This window comes from Panthera onca, chromosome B3, assembly GCF_046562875.1.
Source record: "Panthera onca isolate mPanOnc1 chromosome B3, mPanOnc1 haplotype 2, whole genome shotgun sequence".
Lineage (NCBI taxonomy): Eukaryota > Metazoa > Chordata > Mammalia > Carnivora > Felidae > Panthera > Panthera onca.
In genome coordinates, this window is record NC_138344.1 from 73,792,445 (window position 1) to 73,817,070 (window position 24,626).

Genomic DNA, 24,626 nt, shown 5'->3' on the forward strand with positions numbered 1-24,626 from the left:
CTTTAAGAGCTCCAGGCTGGCGGTGGAAAGGACAGGGAGCAGGCAGAGTCTGGCACTCATCTTTATTACAGGTTGGCAAGAATGAAGTTCCAGAGGCAGTGTCACTCCTCATCATGCAGTTTTTGCTGAGAAAGGAATAAAAGGTGTGAGGGGGCAGCTGGCAAGAGGGAGGAAGGGTGTGGGGAAGAATCTCTAGGGCTTTTAGGGGCCTAAAGGGGATGCCTTTAGGGGGAGAGGTTCTGGCCTCAGGGATTTTGGTTCTCATTTGCGGGTCTTTGTAGTTTAGGGGGCAGAACTGGGCTTTCTTCAGAGGTGCCAGTCTGTACGGGCCACTCTGAGTAGGAAGGGGATTCTCAGGCATGGGAGCTGTGGGACCCCCAGGTCTGTCACACTGTAGGGTAAGGAGTGCCCACTCTGAGGGGCACTGATATTGGCGGGTGTGTTGACATGGGGTGACTAGTGGGGCCCAGAGGAGGGACCCACCTTGGCGCCGATGTCGCGGCTCTTGGCCCGCAGCTTGTTGACCTGGGACTCGGCGATGTCCGCCCGCTCCTCTGCTTCATCCAGCTCGTGCTGCACCTTGCGGAACTTGGACAGGTTGGTATTGGCCTGCTCCTCCTGCAGGGGTGGGGGTTAGGGCGGGGGAGGATGAAGTGAGAGGCAGCGGGGGTTGGAAATACTGAGCATCCCAATCTGAGGGACTCCCTGTCCCTGAGCTAGGGGCTTGGTGTTCTCACCCCCAACTATGTTCCCCTACCAGCTTTGCCAAGGATATCCTGCTCCTGGCTTGGCATCCTCTTCAACTTGCCCAGAATTCAGAATCCTTCATGGCCACCCACTGCCCAAGATGCATTAGATACTGTCTGGTCTGGTTCCTTTCAGAACCCAGCCTCACTGCACCTGCTCAACCAGAACTCTGATAGATGCTCCCAACCGCAGGGTTCCTGCACACATGTGAGCATTAACACCTTATTTGCACACTTTGCTGCCCACCCGGAGTCCTCCCCACTGCTCTATGGTCAGGTCCTTCTCTGGGCCCAATTCCATAGCCACCTTCCAGCCTTCAGCACTGTCTGGCCCCCTGGCCTGCTTAGCAGTGGCACTGCTTTCTCTTGGGCCTACTGGTGTATGGATTATAAGCAGTTTGTAGGCAGGTCCTGGGTCTATTTGACCCAAAAGCATTGCTTTTGTTTGCTCAGGGTGCCTGACATAGCTCTGAGCACCCAGAGCACATGGAACGTCCAGTCCCCATGCTGAGGCGGACACCTGTCAATTCTCACACATGAGAGGTATGTTGACAGAGAGTGGAGAAAACAATGAACTCACTGCCTCCTCTGCCTGGCGCTTGTAGGCCTTGACCTTCAGTTGCAGCTTGTCCACCAGGTCCTGTAGCCGCAGCAGGTTCTTCTTGTCCTCCTCCGTCTGGGGGTGGATGGATGGGAGAAGCCAATTGAGAGGAGGAGCAAGTGGAATCATTGTTCCCTCCCTCAATACATCACTTTCCTCCCTAGGCCTTAGTTGCCTCTCCCTCCCATGGGCCAGGTCAATGAGGGGGTGGGGGATTCTACCTCTGTTGCTACTTATAGGTCAAAGGGCCACAGCAAGGTCCTCGGTCCAGATCTAAAAGGCAAAGAAGGCTGTAGCGCTAAAGTTGGAAGTGGGGGAAGGGGCCCAGAACCAAACAGAATTCTTTCATCTGATAACATGGAGACATCGGGGCTGTGTCAGTTCCAACCTGGAGCACTGTAGATGCTCCTGGCCAGTGGTTTTAGAGTGAGCTGAGAGGACTAATGAGGAACCCAGAACAAAGGGTATTATCATAGTCCAGACCATTCTGACCTATCATATATATATATATGATATATATATATATATATATATATATATCATATATATATATATATATATATATATATATATATATATATATATCATATATATATATATACTGGGTCAGATTTGGGCACTGTACAGGATCACTGTCACCTGATCATTCCTATCTCCACATCATTGCATGTGTTAGGATACCACTTGCCCTTAGGATTGCAGTACATCTGCAGTTCTATAGCTGTGTCTCCTTCTTGTGCCTCTCATATCCAACTAAATGAATCAATACCCCATTTCTCTGTCCTTCCTTCCCAGGCACACTGTGAAAACAACAGGTCAAGGGCAAAAGCTCTGAGCTATGCAGATGCAGGTCTTAGAACATTTTGGGATCTTCTTTATCTAAGGCCTTCTATCTGTTGTTCCAGAAACTCCTTGGAAGATCTGAGTCTTTTCCCAACTCTGACTTTTAACCCTAAAGTGCTACACTATGTCCCTCCCTTTCAGGCCAGTAGAAGCGTTCCTTGGACTGTGCTAAAGCCTTAATGGTAGCACTTTAGGTTATTAAAAAAAAATCCTGAGGAAATTGCTGGTTAAAAGATTTTCAGGAAGTAGAGGTAGGTTCTGCATTCACTAGGAAAAATCATGGACTCAAGACAAATTGACTCCAGGGAATGTGAAAGAAAATTAATCTAAAGATAGCTTCTCAAGACATGGGTTCCGGGGGGTCGGGTGGCATTCCTGGAAAGTGCATGTGCGTGGGGCCTGTGTGGGTTGGGAGGTGGGACTAGAGAAGCACTTTCTCATTCGCTCTCAACTGCCCCCTAGAGCAGCTCCCACGCCCACACCTGGTAGGTCAGCTCCTTGATGCGACGCTCACTCTTCCTCATGCCCTTGACCGACTCCGCGTTGCGCTTCTGCTCGGCCTCCAGCTCATTCTCCAGCTCCCGCACCCGGGCCTCCAGCTTCTGCAGCTGCTTCTTGCCGCCCTTGAGGGCGATCTGCTCGGCCTCATCCAGCCTGTGCTGCAGGTCCTTGATGGTCTGCTCCATGTTCTTCTTCATGCGCTCCAGGTGGGCGCTGGTGTCCTGCTCCTTCTTCAGCTCCTCTGCCATCATGGCAGCCTGGGGACGGGAGACACGTGTAAAAGAACAGAGGCCCGGGGCCTCTTGTCCCTTGAGGATCACCTTTTTCCCATCGTGGCGTTTGTTTCCCGAGGCCCTCAGACTCACGCAGCTACAGAGTCAACTTGCCACGGCACAGTGGCCTGGCCTGGACCCAGGGCCCCATGTCTTTAGCGGGGACAGGAAGGGGAGCAGTCACTCACATCCGTGATGGCCTTCTTGGCCTTCTCCTCGGCGTTCCTGCACTCCTGCACGGCCTCCTCCACTTCAGTATGAAGCTGGGACAGGTCTGACTCCATCTTTTTCTTTTGGTTGATGAGGCTGGTGTTCTAGATACACGTACACGTAGAGAAAACTATCAAGTAGATACTTTGTTATTTGATTCTACACCTGTATCCACAGAAAATTAAAGCCAGTCATTTTTTTTAAAGTCTTGTTTTTATTTATTCCTTGTATCCTTTGTTATTGTGTATTCCATGTTTTGTATCAGCTTTCCCTTTTCTTATGAAAACAGATATGTTCTTGAGGTTTATCTAAAATTACTCAGCTCTGAAGAAAGACTTCAAGCAGCGAAAGGTCTGCAATTCTTCTCCTGACATCTTTCATAATGTGTCTATTCAGGAGCATGAAAATATTGCAGGGAAAATGGGAACAACTTTTTACCAGGACAATATCCTGGAAATGATTACAGTTGCAGAAAGAATATAGTAGAGTAATGAAGAGGGGGTGGAGTCAGTGGATGATATCATTCCCACACATACTAGATTACAGCAAAAAGGCCCACAGGACCCTGCAGTAAGATGGACACGAAAACTGAAAACTCATTGCAGAGAAGAGCTGACATCACTGTGTATGGGACTGCAGAAAAATGGTGTTCCGTTGAGAATTTGGCTTACAAGTAGATGCACTTGTACTTCGTTAAATGCCCCACATCTCCCTCTACAGAGGAATCTGGGGGCTGTCCTCCAGATCAGGGATGTCAGATGACAGCACGCATTTCACCGCTCCCAGATTTGTGACTTTGGTGGATCTCGCCAACCAATCACGACCCCATTAGCTTTTAAGTGTAGGCCCTCTTCTCAAGGTAGTGATTCCGACAGCCATGACTGACAGATGAGAGATGGCCCAACAGATGAAGCAATTTGCCATTCTGGTTGGACATACTCACTCAGAGCATCTGGTTCAGAAGCTTCTGTGGTGTCCCGGCCTCTGCCACTCAGCAGGTTTGTCCACACGGCCCCTGACCTCCTCACCTGGGAATGCAGCAGCTGCACCCGCTCACTGGTCTCGATCAGCTCCTGCTCCGCCAGCTTCCGAGACCGCTCCGTCTGCTCCACCACGGCCCGCAGCTCCTCCAGCTCAGCCTGCAGCAGGTTGTTACGCCGCTCCACGATGGCGATGTTCTCCTTCAGGTCGTCGTTGGCACGGACTGCGTCGTCCAGCTGGATCTGGGTGTCCTGCGGGGGAAAGCATGTGAGAGACCTGCACCCATCCCATCAAGGCTTCCTATTTGGGGTCTGACACACCCTATGCCATGTTCAAACCCTCGGTCTAGTAGAGGGCAAAGGGGCACATCCCCTCATCTATTTTCTAGGCCTGGAAGCTGGACTGGTCCAGGACATGCTTAGGATCTGGTCGCTTTTCTTTCCTCAAGCCTCCAAGCCCAGGAGGTGGATGGCTCCCACTTTCTCATATGTGTCAGCCCAGGGCCCTCATCATACCTGTGGGCAGCTCCCTTCTGAGCGTCCCAACCTCTTTTACCTTCAGATGGGCCTGGGCAATCTTCAGGTGCTTCTGGGCCTCTGAGGCTGTCCTGTTGGCCTGGCTTAGCTGGATCTCCATCTCATTGAGGTCGCCCTCCATCTTCTTCTTCACCCGCAGGGCCTCGTTGCGGCTGCGTGTCTCTGCATCCAGGGAGGTCTGCAGCGAGTCCACCACCCGCAGGTGGTTGCGCTTGGCCTGCTCCATCTCCTCGTCCTTCTCTGCCAGCTTCCGCTCGATCTCTGCCTTGATCTGGTTGAACTCCAGCTGGGCCCGGAGGATCTTGCCCTCCTCATGCTCCAGGGAGGCCTGGAAGAAGGTGGGGAGAGAGGGTCCAAGGCAGACAGTCAGGGCACAGGGCAAGGTGGGGAGGGAGGCCAAAAGTATGCAGGGTATCAGCCAGGACTACGGCCTCTGGAGAGGAAGGCCTGGGAAAAGATGCAGGTGAGACCTGCATCCCAGACCACCAGGGTGCCCTGGCAGAGGAAGTGCAGGATGCTCTGGGTTTCCTCTGTCAAGGAAAGGGTTTGACCCTCGCAATCGCCAAAACACTCTAGTACCAACACTGCGTAATCCTGACCCTCTAAACATCATAGAAAAGTGGGAGATTTTTCGGGGCGCCTGGGTGGCTCAGTCGGTTAAGTGTCCGACTTCAGCTCAGGTCATGATCTTATGGTTTGTGGGTTCGAGCCCCGGGTCGGGCTCTGTGTTGACAGCTTAGAGCCTGGAGCCTGCTTCTGATTCTGTCTCTCTGCCCCTCCCTTGCTCACGCTCTGTCTCTCTCTGTCTCTCAAAAATAAATAAATGTAAAAAGAAAAGTGGGAGATTTTTATGACCACATATTCCAAACTTTATCTTTGTTTCCTGGGTCACTTACCCTTTAGTGAAAAATGTTAGAAACCCCCTAACTCAGGACTTTCCCTAGGTTCTTAAAAATGAATAGTAATAATAGCAAATATATATTAAGTGCTTAAGTTTGTTACCTCATTTAATCTTAGTAATAACGCATAACATCTTATTAGGTATGTACAATTAATTCCATTAGAGATAAGTAAAAGAAGGTACAGAGAGGTTAAGAAACTGGCCCAATGACACAGTGGAGGTTCTGAAGCCAAATTTCACATTCAGATCTGTTTGACTCTGAAGCCCACTTAATGTCTGAGGGGTTATTATGATAACCACTTTATAGACATGATAGGAAACATAACCTTATGACTTATAATCAGACTGGGATGATTTTCTTGGGGCAGACCTTGGCTTTGGAGGTAGTCATGGGTACCAGATAGTAGGTAGACTAAAAAAGGAGCTAATAACTTTTGTCTTGGGGTCAGCGCCACCCCCAGGTGAAGGAGAGTGGGGAGTCAGAAACAAGACAGGGTAGGTAAGAGAGGGTATGAGGTAAGGGTGTGGGCAGAGACAGCCTCTCACTTCTGCCTCCTCCAGGGCCGACTGCAGCTCCAACTTCTCCACTTCTAGCTGCTTGCGGACCTTCTCCAGCTCATGTGCATTCTTCCCTCCTTCTCCCAGCTGCTCAGTCAGGTCAGAGATCTCCTCTGGGGGTCAGAGGGCCAGAAAGCCCAAAGCCTGAGTTTTCCCTGCCCAGTGTGGCCCTCCCTGTCTCCCCCTCCCCCGCCCCTCCGTGGTCTCTCAGGCCTCAGCGCACCCTGAAGGTTCTTGTTCTCCCGCTTGAAGGTCTCCAGGTGCTCCAGGGACTCCTCGTAGGCATTCTTGAGCTTGAAGAGCTCTGTGCTGAGAGAGCGCGCCTCCTTCTGCGAGGACTCCAGCTCTGACTGCGACTCCTCATACTTCTGCTTCCACTCGGCCAGGATCTGTGGGGACCTGGCTCACTGCGTGGCCCCCAGCCCCGCCCCAGCCCCGCTCCAGGGCCTGCCCAGGTCCCTGGGCTGGGCTCAGCCTCCTCCCCTGCCCTCAAGGAGGAGGTCCCAGTCTTCACGGTGACGTTGGCCTCCCTGCTCCGCCCCTGGCTGCGGCCCCCAGCTTGGGCCCACCTTGTCGAAATTCCTCTGCTTCTTGTCCAGGGCTGCGGCGGCTGCATTGGAGCGCTCCACATCCACCATCAGGTCCTCGATCTCATTCTGCAGCCGGTGCTTGGTCTTCTCCAGGGATGAGCACTTGGCGTTGACGGCCTCCACGGCCTCCTCGGCATCCTGCAGCCGCTGGGCCAGCTTCTTCCTGCCCGGGGCAGTTAGTGTGTGTGTGTGTGTGTGTGTGTGTGTGTGTGTGTGTGTATGTGTGTGATTCTACCTGGGAACAGTGGGACCTTGGAACCACCTCCTCCCCAGACCAGGGTGACCCAATCCTCCTCCCCACAATACCTTGGGACCCTGAACAGCCCTTTAGGCCCTGCGTCCCTAGCCTCGAGCAACCTAAGCCTGCGAGTGCCTAGGACAGAATGTCTTCCCTACATGCAGTGACCTCTGGGTGACAACCCCCACCCCTCCCCATACCAGGCTGATCGATGGAAGCTCCTCTGACCAACAAGCTTTTTGCTCGTCTTATACGTGAGCGTCAGGTATAACCCGAGCCAAAAGCTCATGCGTCACAGGAAGTGAGTCAGGGCCAGCCAGGTTCACTCAGAACACAAGATCCAGGCTCCCTTTCAACCATCTCTGTTAGCCCCCATGCTTCTTCCACCCTCCTCAGATCTCCTTCCCATGCCCACTCTGCCTGTCTTGCTCCTTCCTCTCTTAGAATTGGGTGGGGGACTGCCCCGAACTCACTTGGCCTCTTCGAGCTCTTCAGTCCTCTGGATGGCATCTGTCTCGTACTTGGTCCTCCATTGGGCCACCTCTGAGTTGGCCTTGGACAGGACGCGCTGCAACTCAGCCTTGGCCTCCGTCTCCTCCTCATACTGCTCCCGCAGCAGGTCACAGTCATGTCGGGCTGACTGCAGTGCATGGGCCAGGGCGTTCTTTGCCTGGGGAGAGGTGGGCACTGACAGGCTCATCCGAGGAAGGGAGGAGGGAATGCCCCACCACCATCATTCTCTAGATCCTTTTCATATCTATGGACTTCAAACAAGCCCAGCCTCAATTAGAGTGAGGGCTGGTGTGGAATCTCAGCATCTTGGAGTAGCCTCCCAGTTTGCCCACCCCACCCCCTTACAAATGAGGAAAGAGGCATTTGATGATGTTGAGGTGTGGCTTAGCTGGAGTGTAGAGGAAGCTAGATTGGGGCTCTTTCCACCACAGAGGATTCTCTCCAGTCTCTAGACCCCTAATCCTGGTCTTGATGTTAATTGTCCAGCATTGCCATCAAGCCTGTCTCACTGTCCCTAGCTGCGCCTCACCTTGCCCTCCTCCTCCAGCTGCCTCTTGAGGTCCTCCAGCTGCTGGGTATAGGAGAGCTTGCCTCGGGTCAGCTGGGAGATCAGTGCCTCCTTCTCATCCAGCTGCCGAGACAGCTCCCCTGGAGGTGGGAATAAGAGGGATGAATTTGTGGGCTACGGAAGGGGGCAACTAGTACCTGACCCTCAGGAAGGCGCAGGGCTGGTGAGGGGCACCCACCATTTTCAGTCTGCAGCTTAGCTCGCTGGGTGGTGAGGTCATTGAGGGAGCGTTGGGTCTCTTCCAGCTTTGCACGGTACTCATTGGCCTGGTCCTCCAGTGTCCGGGACACCTTCTCCAGGTTTGCCTTCAGGCAGTAAGGGACAACTTGTCATGGAAAGGGGCTGGGTGGACCAGAGAAAGGATGGGAAGGCCAAGGTGGGGAGAGCACAGGGATCAGCGGGGTGAAAAAGAGAGGTGCTGACAGGAACAGTCTGAAAAGGGTACATGAACTAAAGGAGAGATGGTGAAGAGCTGTGGGCAGAGGGAGGGAGGGTGAGGGAGAGAGCAAGACAGAGACCAAGAGGTGATGAAGGGGTGACGATGAGAAGACAGGGCAGAGACAGTGGAAGGAAGGCCACTGAGACAGAGAAGGGGGCAAGAAGGGTGAGAGGGCAGCCCACCTTGGCCTTGATGATCTGCTCCATGTTGGAGGTGACATCATCCAGCTCCAGCTTGAACTCACTCTTCTCCTTCTCCAGCTTCTGCTTCACACGCTGCAGGTTGTCGATCTGCTCGCCCAGCTCGGCCACGCTGTCGGCGTGCTTCTTGCGCAGGGCCGCCGCCGTGGCCTCGTGCTGCAGCGTGGCCTCCTCCAGGTCCCGCCTCATCTTCTGGAACTCGGCCTCGCGCTTCTTGTTCATCTCGATCTGCACGGACGTGGCCCCGCCGGCCTCTTCCAGCCGCTCGCTGATCTCCTCCAGCTCCCGGGACAGGTCTGAGCGCAGCTTCTCCACCTTGGCCCTGGCGGTGCGCTCGGCCTCCAGCTCCTCCTCCAGCTCCTCGATGCGAGCCTGGGCCGGGACACAGAAAGCTCAGACCCACCGCCTGCAGACCCCACCCCAGGGCTCTAGAACATGCAGGTCTCTCCAGAGCAATGGTTCTCAACTAGGGAAAGTTTTGTGCCATGGGGGATAGTTGGCAATGTGTGTAGACATTTTTGCTTGTCATGACTTGCCATCTAGTGGGTAGAGGCCAGGGGTGCTGCTAGACATTCTGTGATGCACAGACCATCAATATCAATTTGGTTGAAGCTGAATCCTCAAAGCACTTCCTAGAGACATTTAGACTCAGTCTGAGAATCTGCAGCCCTGAATCCAGAGAATCTGTGTTCAGATGGGGATTTGGAGCTCCTGTGAGATCCTGAATCTCAAAGATTCCACAGATTCACTAGACTCTGCTCTGCTAAACATAAGGCAGGAAAGCTGGTGCTTGTATCTTACAAACAGTTGCAATAATATGCCTTAAAACAATCAAAGTGTTTATAATCCGGGCTCCTGGGTGGCTCAGTCAGTTGAGCATCTGACCTCAGCTCAGGTCATGATCTCACGGTTCGTGAGTTAAAGCCCCACATCGGACTCTGCACTGACAGCTCTGGAGCCTGGAGCCTGCTTCCGATTCTGTGTCTCCCTCTCTCTCTGCCTTTCTCCCACTTACGCTTTCTCTCTCTCTCTCTCTCTCTCTTTTTCTCTCTCTCTCAAAAATAAACATTAAAAAAAATTTTTTTTAATGTTTGTAATCTTCCAGGTTCACCACGAAGTCCAGTCAACTATACTCCTCACTCTCCAGGGGTTGCCTTATTTATGTCTAGGGTGGGTTCTACTTTTGTTGTTCCTTTCCAGGCCAGATGAGTGCTAGAAAGTTGGCCTTTTCATCATCATGCCCCTACCTCATTTTTCTGGCCTTTTCCTTGGCCTTGACTAAATTGGGAGAATGTCCCATCTTTCATTTTGATCTGTTCCCTGACCAGCCAGGAGCAAAAGGGAGTATCAGTCAGTGGAATCCCTGAATCTGTGGTTGAGGACAGTGTTAATGGAATGTCTGTGGGTGGGCCCTGGGAGCAGGAGAGAGAGGGCCACCATGCCTCTGCTCTCAAGATGAGGAAGGTAGGACTATGTGCAAGAGCTTGGGCAGGAAGAAGGAGGGCCTCAGCCTACAGCCAAGACCTGGTGAGGATAATAGCACTGTTGTTCTGGGCCTAAGGGCCAAAGAGTTTGCCTAGACCCAAATAGAAGAACCTGGAGAATGTCCTAATATTCTGGCTATAACTGAGAGGGGCATCCAAGAAAATGGAAGGGTAAATTATCACTGAAGGCAGGCTAGCCCCTGAGCAGCTCCCCAAATGAGTGGAATTGTGTTCATGTATCACTTGTAGCCTGGACCATGGGCCCCGAATGCTGAGGGGAGTTCAATGCTCTCCAATAGCCACAGTGTGACCAGAAAATCAGAGGATAAGGCCTTGCCTGTAATAGTTGAGTGCCTGCTGTCTTTGTGGCCACTATGTCCAGACCTGGCCATGCAGTTTCTGTAGCTATAAAATGGGATCGCAGTACCTGTCTGCCTTGCTTCCAGGGCTCTTCTGACAAACACAGGACTAAAAGCACGTTAAAATTCAGGGTGCACTAAAAGTAAGGGTGGCTATGGCTGTTAATTTAATCTCCTCCTGCAGAGGGATGAGAAGGCCATGGAGAAAATAAAAGAACACCTTCTAGCTAGTGGCAGGCTGACTGCTAGCTGTCTAAGTGGTTTTATAAACATTATCTCCTCTGGCCTTCTGTAAGGCAGGTGCTATTATCTCATTTCACAGGTGAGAAGAGAATCTGAGACTCAGCAAGGGGAAGTGAATTGCTCAGGGTTGTAGGAGTTGACTGAATACCATAGGGTCAGTACCTGGGAAGAGTATGATCAGAGCACTCCATAGGAAGGTGCTCCATGAAGGCCCTCCTCACCTCCATGTAGAGGGAAGAAGTACCAGAAGAGAGTAAGAGGAGACTTGAACCCTGTCATTTGTGCTGGAGGAAAAAAACCCATGAGACAGGGCACAGCTCATCAAGAGAGCCCTTTTAGTAGGCTTGTTTGCCTCCCAAAATAGGCCTGCTGAAATAAGACTCATTGCTCTAATGGGGGAAGGCTGGTGTTCCCAAGTGCCAAGTCAGGGGGCATGGTGTCTCCAAGGCCGCCTGGAGTTGTAGATGCTGTCTGGAACCCTACAGAGCTCTTGCAGCCTCAGCTGCCTCACCACTGAGCTCCGCATTTGGCTGCACCAGGAAGAACTTCACCTGGTTTTCCTTCAGTTTCTTCTGCAGCTGAAGGGCCAGTGCCTGCTCATCCTCAATCTTACTGTTCTGCTGATTAATGTCAAACTCCTTCCTGGAGGAGAAGGGAGGGGTGACAGGTGGTCTTCCGTCCTCTGTGCCCATTCTCTTCTCTTGCCTGGCATGCTAGGACAAGTCCCCTCCCCACTGGTGCAGAGGGTGAATGAGGGAGTGCTGTTTGACTTCCTCATTCACACTGTGCCCGGGACAGTCATGGCCAGTGGGGTTGTGGCATCCTGTGCTCTAACCCTCAGGCCAGACACCTCCATTTGCCCCTCTGGGACACCCCAGGCTCCTACTTCTTGAGTTTTTCTTCAAGCTGCTGCTTGTCATTCTCCAGGTCCATGATGCTTTCCTGGGTCAGCTTCAGGTCACCCTCTAGCTTCCGCTTTGCTCGCTCCAGGTCCATACGAACCTTCTTCTCCTGCTCCAGGGATCCCTCCAGCTGGTGGAGAGAAGAAAATAAACAAGGTATAGAAAACATGAGATCCACAGTACATGCTCTTCTGCTCTCTTCTAAAGTCAAAGTCCAGCGGGATTGGAGGTCAAACTAGCAGAGAAATCCCTGCAAGCACAAAAAATTCTGAGTCCTAGTCTAGTGAGGAATTGCAGAGGGCAAAGAGGCTTCAGGGGTCATAGAGGTTAGCTCTAAGTACCAGGAACTCCTTGGCCATTGATGTTGCCTGCAAAATCCTGACCTGAGAGAGACAGAGCATGGCTCTTACTACTCACATCATCCACCTGCTGCTCCAGTTTGACCTTAGACTTAGTCAGTGTGTTGGCCTTGTCCTCCTCAGCCTGAAGGTCATCTAGGGCTTGCTGGTGGGCCTCCTGCAGAGCCTTCTTTTCCTTGGTCAGCTTGGCGATGATCTCATCTAGCCCAGCCATTTCCTCTGTCAGGTTCTTCACCTGCCAACCAAGACCCCCATCCCCTTTAGGGTCACAGGTCACCAGCCTGGAGATGTCTATGGGGATGTCCAATGCCAAGGACCAGGACCACCTTGTGGTTTGGGAATCCTGAGGAGACCTGGGCTGGAGCCAGAAGGAGCTGCCCTCACCTTGTTCTCTGTTGCATGCTTCTCCTTCTCCACCTTGGCCAGCGTCAGCTCCAGGTCATCAATGTCCTTCTTGAGCTCAGAGCACTCATCTTCCAGCTTGCGCTTCTTGGCAGTGAGCTCTGCATTCATCTCCTCCTCATCCTCCAGCCTCTCTGTCATCTCCTTCACCTTGGCCTCCAGCTGGATCTTGTTCTTGATCAGCTGGTCACAGCGCTCCTCTGCATCATTGAGGTTATCTTGTTCCTGGGAGATGAGGAAGGAGAGCAGAACTGGTGATTAAAGAGAGAAGAGACACAGGACCTCAGTCCCTGGGGATGAGATGGGCTATAATCCAGGGGAATAAAGGGGGAGGCATGAAGAGATAATTGCGTGGCTTTACCGCCTGCACTTGGAGCTGGAGGTCATTCTTCTCCTGCAGCAGGGACACCATCTTCTCCTCCAGCTCCTTGCGGCGAGCCTCTGACTTCTCCAGTGCCTCTTTGATGCGCCCAAACTCCTCCTTCATGGTGGCCATCTCCTTCTCTGTCTCTGCGCTCTTCAGCAGTGGCTTGATCTTGAAGTAGAGCTTCATCCAGGGCCAGTTCTTGACCCCCATGAAGGCCCGAATGTTCCACTGGATTACCAATAGGGCATCCCTTGGAAGGAAACATGGAGGTGGGAAAGAGCATTCAGAAAGAGCACTTCCCAAACATGGGACCGACTGCAGTTGGCTCCCAGCCCATCTAAGCAAGTTTGTAGGCACCAGAGGGCTGGAGCCCTGTCTTGCGCCTTGATATACAACCCCACTCCAACATTACCTCACTGATCATGGAGTTACTCAATAAATATTTATTAATTGAACAATTCAACCAGAGGACAGTTTATATCTTCCCTTCTGGGGCACTAGTAGTAATGAAAGCTATGCCACTCAGAATGTCTACTAAGTTCAGTGTTTTTAATCCCATAAGAACTGCAAATATGTTAAAACTTGTATTTCACAGGTAAGAATATCTATAGCATATATGTAAATTATGAAGCATGAAATAAAATCACGAACCATGAACCTATCAATTGTTCAAACAACAACTAGAGCCATTATCAGTGTTGATTCAACCTGTGTGCTTCTCTCCATCCTCTTTCCTGGTCCCCCCACCAGAAGTAGCCACTATCCTGAATCTTGTGTTTTTCATTTCCTTACTTTCTCAAAACATACTTTAACTCAATGCGTATGTGTCTTTAAACAATATGTTACTGTTTTTTGTTATCTCTGAGTTTTATAAAAATTGCATTACACTGTATGTATCCTTCTGTGACTTGCTTTTGTTCACTCAACAATATGCTTTTGAGGCTCATACACATTGTACCATGTAGTTGTAAGTCCCTCCTTTCATTGCTTTATAATATTCCACTGAACAACTATTCTACTATTTACCCGTTCCCCCGGGGATGAAAATTGGAGTTGTTTCCAAATCTTTGCTGCTCGTCAATGATGCTATATTCTTTTTTTGTCTCATGTTGTACATGTGCAGGAGTTTCTGTGGGAATGCACTTAGAAGTGGAATTGGAAGGTATGCAATAGTCCATCTTTTTTTTTTTTTTAAGTGATGCTATACCCAACACAGGACTCAAACTCACAACCCCGAGATCAAGAGCCGCATGCTCTACCAACTGAGCCAGCCATGTGCCCTTACAATTGCCCATCTTTATATTTGTTTTTTTTAAATATTTTTAAACGTTTATTTATTTATTTTGAGAGAGACAGAGAGAGTGTGAGCAGGGGGTGGGGGAGAAGGGCAGAGACAGAGGGAGAATCCCAGGCAGACTCTGCGTGGTCAGCGCAGAGCATGATGTGGGGCTTGAATCCACGAAACTGAGATCATAACCTGAGCTGAAATCAACAGCCAGACACTTAACCAACTGAGCCACCCAGGTGCCCCACAATAGTCCATCTTTAAGAAATAATACATTGTTTTTTCAGGGAGGTTGCACTAATTTACAGACTTCTTGATTTTTGTCAATCTAGTGTTTTTAAATGGTATCTCATTGAAGCTTAATTTGCATTTGCTTATGAAGAATTTTCTTTTTTTTTTTTTTTCAAAGAATTCAAAATGAGACCCAGAATGGTAAAGTCACTTGCTCAAGCCAGCTAGTGAGTGGTGAAGCCAGAATTTGAACTCAGGTCATCTGACCCACACCAATTAGCACTGCTTGTTTGCCTCTTATATCTCTGGGAGAGCCTTTCCCTTTCCTTCACCTCACCTGCGTTCCACGATCTTCTTGAACTCAATGCGCATGAGCTGGCCCCGGGCTTGTGCTTGGATGCGGGTGATGATGCGGCTCAGCCTCTCGTCCCGCATCTCCTCCAGCAGACCCAGCAGCCCCGCCTTGAAGAACACCTGTGGGCAAGAGAGCCACATCCTCAGAGAAGGGTAGCTAGGGTGGAGGAAGTAGGTGGGAGGTGCTGACTGAGCTCCTAGGGGATCCATCACCCATATATCCTAGACCTCAGAGTGAAATATGAAAAAGAAGACAGAAAGGAAGCCTGGGTTCCAGCCCTTGGGTTGATTCAGGAAGCCAGGATTCAGAGGCCTGCCTTCTAAACTCCTAGCTGCTCCGCTTAACATGGCTGGGCGTCCTGCAACTCCACGCTGTGGGGCTTTAGACCCACCTTGGTGTGGCCGAACTTGTACTGGTTGTGGTCAATGTCCAGGGAACCCAGCAGCTTCTCTGCCCCTTTCCTGCTGTCAATGAATTGGCCCTCAGGGATGGCCGTTGGGTTCAGGATGCGATACCTGGAGAGGGAGGTGCCCCAAGTCACCCACGTTCTGTGCTGACCTGCTCTGCCCACAGCATTCAGGGCCACCTGTGGACTCCCCTCCCCACCAGGTCTTCCCAGTTTCCCCCTGTTTCCTCAGCTCCAGGGCACCCTGTATCCACCTCTGCCGGAAATCTCCATAGAGGATGCGGTTGGGGAAGCCCTTCCTGCAGATGCGGATACCCTCCAGCACACCGTTACAGCGCAGCTGGTGCATGACCAGGGGATTGTCCATCACCCCTGCAGCAGGAAAAGAGGAGAAAGGGTCAACCTCAAGGCAAGTGGATGCCAGGTACCCTCTCTAGATTAGACCCTTACACATCGCTCACCCGGAGCCTTCCTTTCATTGGGGATGATGCAGCGCACAAAGTGAGGGTGGGTGGTCCTCAGGTTGGTCATAAGCTTATTCAGATTCTCCTGGGGGTGGATGAGAGTGGGGACTCAGAAGCCACAAGAACCATCTTTTTGGTCCCCGAGCCCCTGACAGCTTGTCTCCAGAACTCTCCAAGGGACAGAGAGTTAACATATAATTTATGATGTGAATTCAGGCTTGTGTAGAACTCCCATGCCCAAAATGACCACATAACTCTAACTTCTTTCATTCCCAAACTCAGAGCATCAGGTTAGGGTGACAGCCAAAGGGCTGGGCCTGCCCACCATGGGCCTCTTGGCATCTCTGTGTCCTTCTTACCCGGTGGAGGGCTGACACTGTCTGAAAGGATGAGCCTTTTTTCTTCCCTCCTTTGCCTTTGCTGCTGTCCCCTAATAACAAGAAAAGAGATGAGAAGCCAGAGCCTGAAAGTGGAGGAACCCTTTGGCAGGGGCAGGGTTCTGCCCCTCACTAGCCATGTGACTTCACAAAGTGATTCTCCATGTCTTAGGTTTTCCAGGAGGAGAATGGTAACTGCCTCTAAAAGATGTGATGAAGATTAGATAAGTTTGCTTGCTACATGGTATATGCTGAAATAATACCAGTGCTTTTCTCCCACCTTCTAACTCCGCCCTTCATGCTTACATCTTTCCATGGTCTACCTTCCTTCTCATAGTTCATCCTCCTCATTCCAGTCCACACCCTCTCTTTTCCTTCTCTGAACGGGACACTCACTTGTTCTACCAGATGTTCAGTGATCCTCCTACAGGCATGACTCTATGCTGGGCCTGGTGCAGGGATGCATGACACCCTCACTGGCCTCCAGTTGCTCACAGTCTTGAGGAGACACAAGACATGTACACCAATATCCATAGCACAAAGTGGAAAATGGCACTTTCAGAGATCAGGTACAGATGGATGCCTGTGGTATCTCCTGACCCCCATCCTGTGACTGGAAAGCAGGCTCCCTTCTGCCTCTATGGTCACATGGTTTGAAGCAGTGAGACCCTGGCCCCTCACAACTTAAGAATTGCTCTGGCCCAATACAGGGGCTGCCCTCTTACCAACATCAGCAGAAGCATATGAGGAGAAGAGTGTGGCCATGAGCTTGAGGGAGGACTTCTGGTACAAGCCCACCACTGTCTCGTTGAGTGGGTCTTTGTTCTTCTCCAGCCAGCCCAGGATGTTGTAGTCCACAGTGCCAGCATAGTGGATCAGGGAGAAGTGAGCTTCCTGCTTCCCCTTGACATTGCGTGGCTTCTGGAAATTGTTGGACTTGCCCAGGTGGTTGTCATACAGCTTGGCCTTGAAGGTCATGTCAGTGGCCTTGGGGAACATGCACTCCTCCTCCAGGATAGACATGATGCCCATGGGCTGAGAGCAAGGGGAGGAAGCAGAGAGAGCATCATTGCATGCACTCCCAAGATTCCAGAGTCCCACACCCTACCAGAGGAAAGACTACAGCCCAGTATAGCGGGCAGGCTACAGAAACTCTGTGCTAGCACCTTCTGTCACAGTATAGGAACCTAATATTCTTGGAATCAACCTAAATCCAATTCTATTCTGGCCTACATAACCTCTTTTTGCCCCAGTGGACCTAACAAAGAGCCCTGTGCTCCCAGTTGTCCTGCAAGGTCCCAAGGCCTTGCAGCAAGTCCCTTCTTCTTGTAAGACTCCTTGCCCCAGGGCAAGGAGTATGTATGTGTCAGAGGTGCCAGACTAAGGGACAGGCCAGAACCCTGTCTATATGACGGGTAACAGTTCTTCAAGGGATGGTTAGAGGGATCCAGATTCTGTACAACATCCTGCTCTTCAAAAAGGATGGTAATTCTTGACTTTTCTTGGGGCAGGAATTGTAATGAGAATTTGATTAAACTAAAGATGTCTCCCTGGAAAAAGGCATGTTCATTCTCTCTCTCTCTCTCTCTCTCTCTCTCTCTCTCTCTCTCTCTCTTTCTGTTTCTCTTTCGCATATAATTTCAGGCAATTCTGAGGCTTCTGGAAGAGCAGCACCCTGGATAACCACCCAAAGCTTCTGGTAAGCTCGCATTTTCTGAAGGGCAATGGCTGGCTGGGTGAGGGTAGTTATTCCAAGCTCTGGTCTGTATCAACAAAGTGCAAAGGCACACTGAGAACAAGCCAGCACTGGGAGCCTCACACCTCACATCCTTGTCTCTTCTGAGTCTATAGACAAGAGGGGCTGAAACAGGCTTATTCTCTGCTATCAGGAAGAGGAGGGAAAACCAAATGTCTCCAGTTTCAGCCTAGGATCTTTCCATGAATGATGCTTCTCATGGAAGTCAGAAGGACCAAGAGTCCTCTCCTCACTAAATCTCCTTCTTAGGACTCTGGGAGGTGACCACCATGCAGGACAAGTTCTTAGGTCCTGGGGAGAGAAGAAAAGGGCTCATCCTCTGTATGCCCATGACTTTACAGTGGGTAGAAGCTGGGTCTGAGAGAGGCTTGGGATTCTGGGGACTCCAGTATCCTGGTTGTAGAAGGGATAGTACTGCCACTCTGTCTGGGATGACAGGGGAAGGTGACACACACAGGTGGCAAGATGGAGGCAGCACCTTCTCGATGAGGTCGATGCAGGCCTGCAGGTCCATGCCAAAGTCGATGAACTCCCACTCGATGCCTTCCTTCTTGTACTCCTCCTGCTCCAGCACGAACATGTGGTGGTTGAAGAACTGCTGCAGCTTCTCGTTGGTGAAGTTGATGCACAGCTGCTCAAAGCTGTTGAACTGCGGGGGGGCAGGGGTGGAGCGGGTCAGGCAGGCAGAGGTCTGAGAGGACAGTGGGGTCAGCCCAGGCCTGTGCCCCAGCCCAGTTAGGAGTGTGGCCGGACCCCTCCTCTGTCAGGCCAGGGAGAGGGAGCCCCCACTGGAAGACAGGATAATGTGTTTATCACCGCTGAGCCCCACCGCCTTTCCCACTCCTGGCCATGATGGTCACAGGTGCGAATGAGTGAGTTACTGTTCTCCCCACACCCAGGCTCCCCCAACTCACATCGAAGATCTCGAAGCCGGCGATGTCCAGGACCCCTATGAAGTATTGGCGTGGCTGCTTGGTCTCCAGGGTGGCATTGATCCGTGTCACCATCCAGTTGAACATCTTCTCGTACACTGCCTTGGCCAGCGCCCCAATGGAATAGTACACCTGCTGGACGCTCTGCCCCTTGGTGACGTACTCATTGCCCACTTTCACCCGAGGGTGGCACAGCCCCTTGAGCAGGTCAGCTGAGTTCAGCCCCATGAGGTAGGCAGACTTGTCGGCATCTGGTGGGGAAGGAAATAAATAAGCAAGCACTTTCCACAGACCTCCTTTCCCTGCCCCAGAGCTTTTCTGAAGCATTGAGTCTGACCCCTGTCACTAAAGAATTGCAAATCCAGGCCTGGAAGGGCACAAGTCTTGCCAGGGGCACCCATCCCAGGCCTCTCCATCTGTCCAGAACTTCCCACCACCCAGCAATTCCTCTTGCCTCTGTCTTTGCATCTATTGGGTGTCCCTGGGCGAGGCCCTTCACCAGCACAGCTGTGAGCTCATCCTTGCCCTCACTGTCCCTTCATGTCTCCAGGGCAGACACTGTGGTTGACAGAAGAGACATGTGCTGCTCCCTGCCTCCTTTCTTCCATCCCAGGATTGGGCCCATTCTACTCTTAATCCATGTGGGGGTTTTTGGGTTTGTTTTTGTTTTTGCTTTGTTTTGTTTTTAACATGTATGTATGTATGTATTTTTGAGAGGGGGTGTGAGTGAGCGAGAGGCAGAGAGAGAGGGAGAGAGAGAGAATCCTGAGAGGGGCAGAGAGAGGGGAGGGAGGAGAGAGAGAATCCCACGAAGGCTCTGCACTGTCAGCATGGAACATGAAGTACCTTGAGCTGGAGCTCACCCGATGCAAGACTCAAACTCACAAACCATGAGATCATGATCTGAGCCAAAGTCAGATGCCTAACAAACTGAGCCACCCAGGTGCCCCAATCCATGTGTTGACCAACTTGACCAGCTGGGAAATCAAGGTTTCTAACAACGTGTTACATCCCCCCCAACATACAATCTCTGTTTAGAGGAAATTTATTTGATTTAATTTCAAGAGTTTTATGGTAGCTTGTAACATGCTGTCATGAAACCCAGGCTTGGCATTTTGATATGGATAGACACAGATAAGTGGTCCTTGAAGATAGGCTAAGAGGAACGTTCTTAGGCATTTGTCTAGCCCTATACACCTCTTATCTCCTTCTCCATGAAATGTTACCGTAGTCCCGGAGTGAGCTAGGAGGGACTGTTGTTCCATTTCACTAAGGAGGAAACTGAGGTCCAGTGAAATGTATGACATGTTGATGTCAAGCTGTATTTTGACCCCTGGCCTTTGCCTCCCAAACAGGACATGGCACAGAGTCCGAACAGGGCTCACCCAAGGATTGGGAACCCTTTGCATACATACCGCATTAATGATCAGGATGCACAGAGCTCAGAGTCCACTTTCCTGAGCTTGGGTGAGTCTTGGGCCCAGGAGGAAGCATCCCCAACTCATAGTTGGGATTGAAGAGTTGGCAAGATTGTGGGGGACCTCCCTGTCTGCCCACCTCCCCCATGTCCCCGCCCCTCCCTGGCTCTCACCCCATCCATCTACCCTACAAGCTTCAGGGTCCCTAGGGAGCAGGCCTGTCTGGGGAGAGTGGGTGGCCTCTGGCTAGGCTCTAACAAGGAGAAAGCCTGTTGGTAGGGGTGGATGGGGTGAGGGTGAGGGCAGAGCCTCCTTCTGGGAAAAGGTGCTGCCCTCTAACCATGTACTTCTCGTACTTCTGGTTTCCTCTAACTTTCTCTATTTTATGGTCCTAATAGTCTTAATAAATTAGGTTGTCAGCTCTTGAAGAATTTTTGAAAGATACCACTTTTGGATGCAGCTTGGGAGACCCTGCTCCCAGTGGACTATCTCCTCATGACAAGTAAATGCCCAGCACCTCAGGCCTTTACAGCACCTGCCTTCCCTGCCCCACCTTCAGTGCCATCTGGCTCAGCCTGCTCCTCCCGCTGCTTCTGCTTGAACTTCATGTTCCCGTAGTGCATGATGGCACCTGTAAGCTTGTAGACACCGGCTTTCTCCTCAGGAGTGAAGCCCAACACATCAAAGGCACTCTGGGAAAGAGCAAGAGAGGCAAAGAGGGTGGTTGGATTGGGTGGTACAGGAGCCCTCAGGAGCTTTCACGCTGCCTCCTTACTCACATCCGTGGCCACGAGCTCCTCGGAGTCATCGATGGAGGCCACGGACACCTCTCCCTGAGACACGAAGGCGTAGTCGTAGGGGTTGTTGGTGACCAGCAGCATATCTGTCCAGGCAAGGAGCAGGGCAGGGGACAAGGGGATGGAAGAGGATAGAGACAGAGAGAGAGGGGTTGGGAGAGGGACACCATGGGGGTGGGGCAGGGATAATAGAGGAGAGGACCGGGAGCAGGGAGAGAGGAGGAGAGTCAGCAAGGACCATGCAGAGAATCAAAAAGACATGTAAAGGTAGACAGGAGACCCAGGGAGGGAGGACAGTGGGAGAATGATACCTGGGAGTAGGGCAGGCACAAAGAGGAGAAGGAAGAAACCGACCAGGAGGAGGAGAAGAAATATGACAAAGAAAAAGTAGGAAAGGAAGCAAGAGGAGACTCAGGCAGGTCTGAGATGGGGGAGGAAGAGAAAGCCACTGAGCAGACCAAAGGAGGAGGGAGGTGAGCAGGAGCAAGTGAGGAGAAGGAGGGTACCTGCCCTGTATGGGGAGGGCCATGTGGGCATTGAGGCATCAGGTGGGCTCACCCAGCAACTCTGGCTTCTTGTTGGACAGGATCTGGTAGAAGATGTGGTAGTTTCTCTCAGCCTTCAGCTGGAAGATCACCCGAGACTTCTCCAGGAGATCTGAAGTGCGGAGACGGGGGGAAGGCAGGTAAGAACAGAGAGTCAATCCAACAAAATGATGGAGATTAGGGAAGAAAGGCTCTTATAACAAAATGGAGAAAGCAGGGGAAGAGGCAAGGAGATGCAGCAGGAATGTTAAGATAGGGTCGCCCAGCTAGCTGGGAAAGAAGGCAGAGATAGAGGACACAGAGAGGTGGGCAGGGCTCCCTGTCATACTCACAGGTCTCTATGTCTGCAGAAGCCAACTTTCCAGTGGCTCCAAAGTGGATCCTGATGAATTTCCCCTGGGGGCGGATGGGACAAACAGTGAGGGAACTGACCTGACCAGAAGGGACAGAATGGAGATCTTGGACCTCAACACAACCCAAAAAGCCCTGAATAGTTCTGGAAATGTTAATGACTTAGTTGGTGTCCCAATTTACTATCAGGAAAACAGAGAAAAGGATGCCTATTCCCCTATTACCAAATATCTCTGAGCAGAAACAACAACATGGGAATGAAGGTAAATATTACTACCTTTGTTTCTTTTTTAAAAAATATTTATTTTTGAGAGAGATGGGGGAGGGGCAAAAGAGGGGGAACAGAGGATCCCAAGTGGGCTCTGTGCTCACAGCAGAGAGTCCAATGTGGGGCTCAAACTCATGAACCTTGAGATCATGATCTGAGCCAAAGTCGTATACTCAACTGACTGAGCCACCCAGGTGCCCCACTACCTCTGTTTAGAGGTAGGGAGTTTAGATAAGGGAGCTGGGACTTAGGCATGGAGACTTTCTGGGTAGGTGGAAAACTCGGAAATCAGCTCCAGCACCTATGCTCTCTTCCCCCTTCCCATATGGAAGAGCTTTGTAAACAGTCATTAGGAAAATCTAGAATGTGACAAAAATCAGCTCCATTACTTGGCTATGAAACAGCCATGGTGACTCTGGGTCTCTTTTCTTGAGTTCTCAGAGCTCAGGGAGGCAGACTGAGTGGGGAGGGTTTGGGGTGTGTGTGTGTGTGTGTGTGTGTGTACACACACACACACACACACACACACACACACACACTTGCTGGTAACCTAAAGCCAAACACAGGATGATCAATTGGGTGTAGTGACTGTTAGGAAAACAGTGCCCCCCTTTTCCTGTCAAGGCCAGATGCGGCCAGTTGGCAGTCATCAAGGGCACTCACGAAGCGGGAGGAGTTGTCATTCCGAACTGTCTTGGCGTTGCCAAAGGCCTCCAGGGCGGGGTTGGCCTGGATGATTTGGTCTTCCAGGGTGCCCTGCAAAAGCAGCAAAACCTCAAGGGTTTATCTTCCGTCCACCTCCAGCAGTGGAGAGGGCAGGAGACTGCTTTGGTCCCAGGAAATGGAGGTGGGCCTGTGGCTCCAAAGGGCCATATTTGGACATCAGAGTGTGTGTCTCCTGCCAGGAAGGTCTTGAGCATTGGGCTTAGTGGTGCTGTCCCCACTGTTCCCCAGGGCAAGGCTGGGGGTCCCCTGGGTCAGCCTGCCCACAGGCCCCCTCTGCTGAGCCTGTGGCCCTCTCCATACCTTGTTGGCATTGGCATTGTCCTTCTTGCCACGGTCACCTATGGCCGCAATGCTGGCAAAGTACTGGATGACACGTTTTGTGTTCACAGTCTTCCCTGCACCGGATTCTCCACTGGAGGCAACAGGGACCCATCAGAACCCAAGATCCCCTCTGTGCTCCATTCAGAGTTCAACACTGCACCCTCCTCCCTCAGAATCCCGGCCATCTAACCTCCTCCACTGGGGTCTTGCAGAGTTTGCATATCATTGTAGGTCACTCCGGCACCCCTCTGAAAACCCAGCTCCCCACACTCCTGACAGTCACAACCTTGAAACTTTCCTCCCCTCTGTACCCCCAGGAATCAGCCTGGATCCTCCCCAAGTCCCTGTGTGGGTAGATGGCATTTGCTCACGTGATGAGGATGGACTGGTTCTCCCTATCTGGAAGAGGAAAGAAGAGAGGCAACAGAGTCAGGTCCATGGGGTACAGGGCTGAGGGGGCACAGGTCAGGGCTGCTAGACTCACCTGTCAGCATGTACTGGTAGGCATTGTCAGAGATGGAGAAGATGTGGGGTGGCGCCTCACTCCTCTTCTTGCCCCGGTAGGCAGCCACCACCTCCGCATTGTACACAGGCAGCCACTTGTAGGGATTGACGGTGACACAGAAGAGGCCAGAGTAGGTCTGGAGTAGGAGAGAGGGCAGACATGAGGGGCTAAAGTGGTAAGCCTGGGGCAGATGGTGACAGGCAGGGGAGTCTCTTGCTTATCCCAGCTGGCTCCTCTCTTCCTGCAGCTACCAGGGGTAGGAAGGGGGCAAAGGGGAGCTGGGCCCCATGGGCGAGTTCTGACCCCTATCCTTGAGAGAGTTGCCCTGGCCTCCTTTGGCCTCTATCCAAGGCTGGCATCCTGTCATGTATACTCACGTAGATCATCCAGGCTGCATAGCGCTCCTTGAGATTGAAGAGCACAGCGGGCTCGTGCAGGAAGGTCAGCATGGCCATGTCCTCGATCTTGTCAAACTTGGGTGGGTTCTGCTGCAACACCTGGTCCTCCTTCACGGTCACCGTCTGGGGAAGGTGCATGGACAGGGATGACCACACTCCTACCAGAACCCTTGCTATTGTGTACTCGCCAGCCTCGCCCACTTACCTCCTCCCAGGACATGGGCCACAACCTGGCCTCGATCTCCCAGCTCTTCTCTGACCAGTGCCCATAGCTCCCCCACAACTCTTTCCCCACATAACTTACGGCTCACTCTCCCTCCCATCCTAGGTACTGTCCTAGAGTCCCTGTGTCTTGCCAGGACCCCAGAGCTTGTGCCCTTGAGCAGCACTTTTCCATCCCTGCTCCAACCGTCTAGGGGCAAACTTGGCGGGGCTGGCAGCTCTCCTGTCTGTGCACACACCTTACCTGACTCCTGGGGGCAGTGCTTGAGGGTGTCAGTTGCTCAGGGTCAACCTTGCCCTGCTGGAAAACATCTCATCCACCTTTCCTACACCTCCCTGCTCTGCATTGGTCACTATCAGTGTGGTTTGATTGGCACCAGTTTGCATGCCCTAATGTCATTAGATCCCGCAGGTAGGCATTCTAGCATTGTTTTCTTTTCTTTTCTTTTTTTTTTT

The 24,626-nt window shown here is 51.7% G+C and overlaps 1 protein-coding gene across 1 annotated transcript; it reads right to left on the bottom strand.

Moving 5' to 3' along the window:
• Window positions 1-86: 86 nt before the first annotated feature.
• On the bottom strand, window positions 87-24,070 carry MYH6 (myosin heavy chain 6). The gene is made up of 36 exons (XM_078448395.1): window positions 23,928-24,070; window positions 23,530-23,686; window positions 23,417-23,444; window positions 23,025-23,136; window positions 22,662-22,754; window positions 21,712-21,775; window positions 21,393-21,491; window positions 20,817-20,920; window positions 20,591-20,729; window positions 18,602-18,870; window positions 18,166-18,336; window positions 16,657-16,966; window positions 15,914-15,984; window positions 15,552-15,639; window positions 15,345-15,462; window positions 15,076-15,199; window positions 14,667-14,803; window positions 12,808-13,063; window positions 12,429-12,671; window positions 12,103-12,279; window positions 11,670-11,815; window positions 11,335-11,425; window positions 8,680-9,069; window positions 8,237-8,363; window positions 8,020-8,138; window positions 7,451-7,647; window positions 6,719-6,902; window positions 6,373-6,538; window positions 6,138-6,262; window positions 4,710-5,018; window positions 4,202-4,405; window positions 3,152-3,277; window positions 2,673-2,948; window positions 1,327-1,422; window positions 484-618; window positions 87-125 (listed from the first exon to the last, which is right to left on the bottom strand). Exons 1-36 carry the CDS (start codon window positions 24,003-24,005, stop codon window positions 102-104), a joined length of 5,553 nt encoding a protein of 1,850 aa, XP_078304521.1. The 5' UTR covers window positions 24,006-24,070; the 3' UTR covers window positions 87-101.
• Between the last annotated feature and the right edge of the window lie 556 nt (window positions 24,071-24,626).